This window comes from Stylophora pistillata, chromosome 1, assembly GCF_964205215.1.
Source record: "Stylophora pistillata chromosome 1, jaStyPist1.2, whole genome shotgun sequence".
In the NCBI taxonomy this organism is placed as follows: Eukaryota; Metazoa; Cnidaria; class Anthozoa; order Scleractinia; family Pocilloporidae; genus Stylophora; species Stylophora pistillata.
The window spans coordinates 44,554,749-44,562,936 of NC_142519.1; the positions used below are offsets into that span (position 1 = coordinate 44,554,749).

The window sequence follows — 8,188 nt, forward strand, 5'->3', positions numbered from 1 at the left end:
ATCGTACAAGGATATCTAAGCCTCCAAAGCTTTACACCAGATTCGATCAGAGGAGAGGACGCTCGGCTGTCTTGGATCCAGTCTTCTCTCCACTATATTTTCCAATATGGCTGCCAGTGCTTCTCAAACACGTGTGAAAGAAGAAGTGGAGAGATCGATAGAAAAGCTAGAAAAAGAAAAGCTGAGAGGGCTTCAGGTCAGTAAAAAATAAACTGATATATATATCTATATAGATATATATGTAGCAATTAAGTGTGTTTTAACGAAATTTTCTGTTGAAATATGAGTTATTTTGCCATGATCTGTGTCGACTCTGAGAGGTACGTAAAATAAATATCGGCTTTCCCACCATTCCGCCTGATTAAACCCCGATCCTGGCATTTCTTTAAACGATTTCTCTGTTACAATGTTTATTTATACTGACATTAGCCGAAAAAATGTAGTAATGGTTCAAATGTTCTAGAATGCACGCTGTTTTGCCAAAACAAATCCACGAAAATTTTGTTCGGCCAGTCACACCCCCTATAAAATCTGCTTTAACATGATGTTCCTTATTCTGTGTTGACGGGATGGCTAATATTAGAATTTTCCAAAATGAAGCGACCTGTCTCAAGGGTTTATTGTGAATTCTAAAATATCTTTTGGAATGCCCTAGCTCTTCTTGCAAATGGGCTACTACAGGTGCGGTTTCCAAGGGACCTGATTTGGATAATCTGTTGCATTCACAAATTTTGAAACTTTCTGAAATTATTACAGTTGCACTGAGATGGAAGATTGTGCTTTAGGCAGCCGAGTGATATGGTTGCTGTTTGTTTTGACATACTCGTAAATTAGGTTTAGCAGAGGGAAAAATAGATTTATCATCTACTTTGTGATCATTTTGCTGATTCTCAGTGAATCCAGGGAAATGCATGAGAAACCAGTCAAAAAGTACAGACAAAAACAGAAGAACACCTGGAATAGTGAATGAATGGGTTAATAAAGAAATGATACCTAGAATCCAAGCAGGAATTAAAACGAAAACTAAAGAAATATAGTATTATGCAAAATGAAGGCAAAAATTTAATTTGGTATCAAAGAGTACTTCAGTTTATATCCAAGAATACAAATTTTAGTTACCTCTGTAATAGTGAACTGTAGCATACAGAAAGTTTGGCCACCATTTTTTGTTTTGTTTTATTTTGTGGGATTAATTGGAATAAAGCTCAATTACAGAAAATTTGCTCATGGAACTTTTTTAAACAACGAGAACAATAATGAATTGGCTATACTGGGATGATAAAAAGCAGCAAATTAAAAAGAGCACAAAGCAAGCTGTGTACATATGATGCTTTTCTGGTGAGCGTGGTAAATGTTGGGGGGGCGCTTTTTCTGATAAAGGATTCTGTTTACATTTAAATGAATTAAGTCATATTTTGACATGCAGATAGTAGCAAGGAGCAAAATGATACTTTCCAGTGAATCGCAATTAAGTCTTTACACTCTAGCATCAGTGTAGATAATATCCATACTGTTTTATATGCATTTCCTAAGGTGCTGAAAAGCATAATTTGTATAAAAATCAAGAGTAACTCAAATTGTTGATCATTTCTTTTAACCTTGAGACCTTGACATGTGATTCAGGGCTGATATTGCAAGGGGAAATTGGATGTTAATGGCTCCTAGAGGTCAAAGTGTCAAAGAAATCTGTATAATTCACTTTCTCTTTGTTGTCTTTCTAAACAGGCCAAGTCTCACTCGTGTGCAGCTAAATGTTGTGAGAATTTAACATCAAGTAAGGAGGAAGTACAGCAATGTATGAACAGGTGTTTTGTACCCATCCAGCAAATTCAAGAATACCTTGGTAAAGAACTTACTGGATTTCAGGTGAATAGACTTTAAGTTGGGTTAGGAGGCGATTCCTTTGGTTTGGAGTTGAAGCAAGGAAATTAATTTAGGGTCCAGGGCTTGACACTAACTTTTCAACTTACTAGCCAAGTGACCTGTGACAACTTAGATGTTACAACAATTTCAGTTTGTTTACTAGCTAAACTGGCTTGTGGAAATCAAAAACCACTGACAAAAACTGAATTTCTACTGGTCTGTTACATGTCTGACATTTATTACATTGAAAACCTGTCTTACATAACTATAGATATACTGTAAAAACACGCAGATAAACCACACCTTTTTTCCAAAATTCATCGTCAGAAAGGTGTCCAGTTTTCTATTTTCACATCCAATCTAATGCCTGGTTACTAAGCTTCAAATGTTCTGCTAACATTCTTGTTGTAATGCAAAAGTCTATGGAAAAACTGTGTTGTATGAAGAAATTCCTAAAAATGCCAGAAAAAGATCAATTATATGTCAAAATTGGTAGAAACAATGTTCATTATATTAAAGTGCTAAAATTGTGGGTAAGACTGAAGTATTTTCCATTGCAATGTCAATGATGTACAATGATGAAGAAGACTTCTCAAGACTTGACTTTGGATTTCTTTTGATTTCTTTCAAAAAACTTTTTTTCCAAAATTTGACCTGCTAAATTCAGGGTGCGGCTTATCTACAGGTTTTTATGGTATATTATGTTAATGATATGATGAAACAAGTACATAAATCTGATTGGCTGAAAAGGAATGCATTTTTCATGAAACCCAAGTTTAAAGTTGTAACACAAGTGCAAATTACAAATTGTGTGCATGCTGTCAAAATTTGAACTGTCGTTACTTTGTGTGATCCTTTTTTCATGTATATTATTTACAAATTTGTAACATGATTTTTAGTCCAATTTGGTTTAAGCACTTTTACATTTTTTCAAAGACTACAAACTGCAATTTTGTCGTCTTTGAGAAAATTACCTGTGCTCATTAATGCCAAATTTCACTCAAAATCATGTTATTACCTTACACCCGCTCAAAAATGCTACCATGAAAAAAGGATGCTTTTACGTGGCTCTGCTCTGAGAGTATCAGGAAGTATAATATGTGACTCTCGAGGGTTGCGGTTAACTGTTAATTGTTTTCTTTACCTAGGATCGCCTGGGGCGATGTGCTCAACAGTGCCAAGACAAAATCCAAGACAATGTTGACCCAACTACAACGCAGTCTGATTTGAAAAAGTATCAGGCTGAACTGGATGTGTGTGTGGATCAGTGTTGTACAACACACTTGGAACTGATACCAAAGATGTTTGAACGAATGAGAAAAGTATTGTCACAAGTGCAAGATCCCAGCCCAAGTTGATACTAGTGTAAAATTTAGAATAGAGTGCAATAGTGAAATTTCACTGTTAATGCGACCTGATGTTGTAGGAAATGATCAGTAACTTAATCTCAACTTTATTACCTAAATACAGTCTATAAGTCTGGTCTTTTAAACGTTATTTTCTTTGGTTGGCATGACTAAAAGTCTCAATCGACTCGACTCCGGCTTTGGGCCTGAAACTTCCAAACTGCGTTCCCCTGAGTTCAATTCCCAAAGAGATTACGCCGTTCTCTAACCCGCAATTGATCGCCCAGCAAACGTGTTGTATTCTTTACAAATTCTTTGGCTCGTTGCTTATTTTAAGTTTTCACCAAGTCGAAGCAAACCCTGTTAAAGAGTTTTAAAGTAAATACCCTACTTGACAACATAAATTCCAGTTTAGTAGTCCGGCATTAGGTCAGCAAATTTCTAATAGTCTTCAGCAAAAGCCTTTGATAATGGTGCCTCTTTGAAAGGCTGAAACAAAAGTTCTGGTATTTGTCCTGTCACTTCTTCATCCCCTGATTCCTCAAAGAACTCAAAATCGACGCCTTCACAGCGGATATCACTCCTCTGCCCCTCTCCAAAGCGCTCCAAGACTTCTTCTGACGTAACAGTGATTGAATAGATCACATCATTTTGTAATTTTATCCCTTCTGAAAATATGACGTCTTGCGTGTCACTATCATCGTCCCGGTTATCAAGATCTGCTTGATGTGACGTTAGCATAGAATCGTTGCAGTCACGCAGCTCAATTTTAAAACGCGACGAGGCTGATTGCATGACAGGCGTATACAGGGCTACGCCTGTTAAGCTGATCGGCTGGTTAACCTTGAATTTCACGGTGGATTGCTGCGGCGTGACTGCCGTCCACTTTGGGCGCACCGCTGTTGATTCGAAACGCGTGCAGCGAAAGACTGGCTCTTGACGATGCTCAGCGCGGGTAAAACCACCACGAGGCTCTGTTGGAAATCTCACTTTACATGACTGGAAATTGGAGTTGAAACCGACGTACATATTTGCAACTTCTTCGTGGCTCAGATAAGATGACTGAGCCACATTCTCAGTGAATTCTTTCATGTTCATTAATGGGAAACGAATGGAATAGAACGCATCCCCCAGAACCTCGCGTTTATTCTCAACTGTCACCGGAAGTGACAAGCGCTGGCATTCTCGCCCCGCCCACTTCACAGCTGCTTGGAAAAGTACTGTTTCCTTGGCAACTAAGGTGTCGCGTTTCAAGAGAGCTGTAAGTGTGCCGTGGTCGATATTTACGAATTGGTGGTCCTGAGCTACTTCCGAAGCATGTTGGTCGATGATAGTCCAACATTGCTTCTCCAGGCCTTTGCTGACTCCAAGCAGACAACAATGGTCCAATACGGGAAGAGCATTCGCTACAGTTAAGTTACTTGCGATGAATTCAGTGCAGATCTCCGCCAAGCTTGGAATAAGGTACTTCCGGGCTAAGAACAAGACTTCTGGTGCGTTATCTATGGTCAGCTGCACTTCGTCGTAGTACATATACCTGAGCATCTCCAGAAACGATTCCGGTTCACACTCTGATATTTCTACCTAAAACGACAAATTTCAGGCGCTAGGTCAGTACTAGTGGAAACACAGTTGGCTATCAACTAGAAGTTGACAAAGGATCAGTCATTATTGATCGCGTGGGAGGGGAGAGCGGAGGATGTTGGGGGATCACAAGGTTTTCAGGGGGATTGGAGTGGGGAAGGGGGGTCAGTCGTCGCCAACAGAGTACAAAGGAGGAACTAAAGAAAATTGACTGCCAATTAACTGATAGTATGAGGGAAGCCATTTCCTGAGGAATCCTGACCATGAATATGAAGCGATTACAATTCTTTTTTTTTTTTAGGTTGGCCTACTCCCCACACTGGTACCGGCAGTAGTTTTGTACTCGCTATTGGGAAATAAACATTGTTGAGTTGGTTTTAGTTTAGGCACGTGACACCTTGAATCTTGGCTAGTGACTGGCGAGTGCTTTTACGAAGTCGACATGGTTCCCCACCCTGCATAAAAGTGAGCTTGTCCTCTCTAAAATTTAAACCGATCCTCGTTCATAGATTGACATTGCTTCCACAATTTGGCATCACATCCGACAATCAACAAGACCACAAAATATAAACAAATTAAAACTTTAATAGTTTGAGTTGTTTTGTTAATTTGTCTATGTGTTTATTTATATTTTTGTTTACCTGCTCTCGCGAAGTTACTTCAGTCTGAAGTGCCCCAAACGCGTAAAAAAGAGAAGAAAACACTGGACTACTAATGGCCAGTATATACCGATGGGCAGGAATGGATGTTTTCTCTGTCCTGCCAACCAGGAAACGCACATCACTAAACAACTCGCGGTTGAACATGTATTCATTTCTTTCACGAAGAGAACTGCGACTGGTCTGCCACTGGTCATCCTCTCCAGTGTAGCGCAGGCTCGCGCGTAGAGCCAACTTGCTGGCGTAGTAGTCCATTCTGGAATCCAATCGAGACTCAATAACCGGACGATCCAGTTCTGAATCTTGTCGCGAGTCCAGCTTTTTAGTCGGAAACGCCTCTGTTCTAATGTCACCCATCTACAATCGAAAGAATGATCAGATTTAGAGAATTGTGAGTTTTAGCTTTACTAGGAAGTAGAATCTTTTTTTGGGGGCGGGGGCGGGGAGTGGACTGAATCACCCACTTTCCATACCCCACCCTTCTCGCCGTCTAGCAACTTTGCAACAAGTTATTACTTTAATTTTTAAGAAAAGGCAAAGAAGAGAATTTTTTTTTTCCAGATAATGTGACTTGATAAATGGTCATATAGGTCAAATAAAGTATTTCTTTTTCCTCGTATGCGAACCGTGCCGTCTTCGTTCTCAGTTCATTCACTGATACATATGGCTAGTGCGGGAGATTTATTCTGAACTTCATATTCACTTTTTTGGTGATCACTTTTAGATTTACAGCCGATATATGAACTTGTTCACAAACAAGTTCTAAGATGGCAAAGTATCCAACATCGATTCAGTTTAAAGCTGGCTGAGATCCTCACCTTCACAGAGATCTCAGTTTTTTTTCTACTTCTCACGCTCGTGACAATTCTTCAACATTTTCTTTTCGATAATTTTCACCATCAAATTGAAAACTTTTTTTTTCCTTTGAAGAAACTTTAATAGGAGACCTCCATTTTGAAACATTTTCCACACAACTGATAGATAACAACGAAATTGATTTAATTTTTCATTAATTTTCCCCGAGCTCAAGAATAAGCGATTGCAAAAAATCTTCCCACTAATTGTGCTCACCTGTCTCAAAACCAAGGGTGGGCTATTAATTCTCAAAACATCCTGTTTCTTTGTTTTGTACTGATAAATATACACACCTGCTAGGATCAAGGGTACACAATTCTCTAGCAAGTATTTCTACCTTCTTTAGATAAAGTTTTCACGACGACGACGTTTTGAAGAGAGACATTTTACTTGAGGATCTAGTCATTCCTTGGCTCGCTCACTTTCTACATTAATTTTTGTTTTAGTTTACGATTCTGCTAATGTAGCGTGTCTGCATTAAATGAAACTCCATCCGTTAGTATAGTATCTTACTCGCTAACTTGCAGCTAAGTCCAGTCCTATGATCAAAATTAAATAGGAAGATTTTACAATCGTTTATTGCTGAGCTAGCATTAAAAGAATAATAATTTTTGTCAGCGAAGATTATAAAGAATCAATAATCCCCCAAAAAGATATGTCAATAGAGAGTTAACGTAAAGGATACTCTGTAACGTCCATCGCGACTTTCAATTCAACTACACAGTGTTTGACCTAAACAATAAAAGGCTTGGAACGAAATCTTGACTGTAAAATGATTAAGGCTCCTTTTATCTACTGGATGAAAAATAAAGCTTTAGACCCAATTTGTGAAACCTGCGAACTTTGAAAGATCTCAGCGAAATTAGAGTCAAATCTATTTACTCTAAAAAAAAAAATTAATCGCAAAAAATAACTATTACTGCTGTTCCAGTCCTATGTGCGGCCAAGCCGTGTAAACCACCCCTGCTCACAACAACAGTTATGGTCACTTTCCCGTACCTCAAAAAAGAAAAAAAAAATCAAAAGTCTTATTGTTTTTTTCTCATCGACAATCCCCTCGATTCTCCTACTTCTTCCTTCCAATGGCGAAAATTATTAACAATGAACTAATACCTTCTCCCCAAAGCATCGATACATTTTTCCACAAGCAAAAGACGAGAGTACAAGCACTTCTCAAGTAAAGGGGTTTACCTTGATCACAAGACTTTGAATAAAAAAGATGGAAGGGATCTTTCCCAAAGTACGACCTTGCGGATAAAGGAATTAATAACAAAATAGTTTAACTGCTATAGTTAAAGCAGTATCTATTTTCGTTGATAGTGATGATCTAAATCTAAACTTTACCATGAAAATGAATCGGAGAAAAATGGAATCCCCAAAAATTTTCCGCGGGTTGTATGTTTCAACCGGTAAACGAAGACCACCGATAAGCTTGATTCAAAGCTTGTACTCTGTCTATGTTTATGTCAATAGATCAACAGACTTTCTTTTCGCAAGAGAAACCTGGTTCCTAATAGGTATAAACAACGCAAATATAGCCAATTAAACGTTTCTTTACATAATGTTCTTGATAAAAATAAATATATCAACTCTCTTATTTAAACGTATCTTTCTTTCAAAAGGAAAAGATAAATAAAAATATCACAGACTGTTTTAATTCGCCTCTCAAATTCTTCTTTCTCTTCTGGGAGTAATTTGTTTTCGTCTCTGAATAGTCCGCTTATTCGGATTAGATAAGTTCAAAATAAATGTGCTTGGTGTTTTCGATTTCAATCTGGGGAATCAGTATTAAAATAAAACGCTTTGAAACCCTGGATTCATAGAACCACTTTGATTCCTTATGGGGAACTGACAAAGATTTTTTTTCGTCTTCCGGTGATG

General features: G+C 38.1%; 2 protein-coding genes across 3 annotated transcripts; one reads left to right on the forward strand and one right to left on the reverse strand.

The window, feature by feature from the left end:
* The first annotated feature begins 37 nt into the window (after positions 1-37).
* On the forward strand, positions 38-3,355 carry LOC111325207 (TIM double twin CX3C motif protein-like). The gene is made up of 3 exons (XM_022928970.2): positions 38-196; positions 1,726-1,866; positions 3,012-3,355. Exons 1-3 carry the CDS (start codon positions 107-109, stop codon positions 3,219-3,221), a joined length of 441 nt encoding a protein of 146 aa, XP_022784705.1. The 5' UTR covers positions 38-106; the 3' UTR covers positions 3,222-3,355.
* On the reverse strand, positions 2,081-7,772 carry LOC111325179 (BTB/POZ domain-containing protein 6-B). Of its 2 annotated transcripts, XR_016000571.1 has the most exons (4): positions 7,652-7,772; positions 5,435-5,809; positions 3,601-4,793; positions 2,081-2,315 (listed from the first exon to the last, which is right to left on the reverse strand). XR_016000571.1 is itself a non-coding variant. In XM_088758535.1 (3 exons), the coding sequence occupies exons 1-3, from the start codon at positions 7,652-7,654 to the stop codon at positions 3,651-3,653; spliced, it is 1,521 nt and encodes a 506-aa protein (XP_088614661.1). In that variant the 5' UTR covers positions 7,655-7,771; the 3' UTR covers positions 2,081-3,650. The 2 variants fall into 2 exon arrangements, 1 of the variants encoding a protein (XP_088614661.1); XM_088758535.1 differs by having other exon boundaries at positions 2,081-4,793; positions 7,652-7,771.
* Between the last annotated feature and the right edge of the window lie 416 nt (positions 7,773-8,188).

Bases quoted from the DNA above. Each gene is read 5' to 3' on its own strand.
- LOC111325179 (XM_088758535.1), bottom strand. The intron at 4,794-5,434 runs GTAAACAAAAAT...TTGTCGTTTTAG, and splicing joins AAGTAACTTCGCGAGAGCAG to GTAGAAATATCAGAGTGTGA.
- LOC111325207 (XM_022928970.2), top strand. From the start codon at position 107: ATGGCTGCCAGTGCTTCTCAAACACGTGTGAAAGAAGAAGTGGAGAGA. The intron at 197-1,725 runs GTCAGTAAAAAA...CTTTCTAAACAG, and splicing joins AAAAGCTGAGAGGGCTTCAG to GCCAAGTCTCACTCGTGTGC. The intron at 1,867-3,011 runs GTGAATAGACTT...TTCTTTACCTAG, and splicing joins AAGAACTTACTGGATTTCAG to GATCGCCTGGGGCGATGTGC.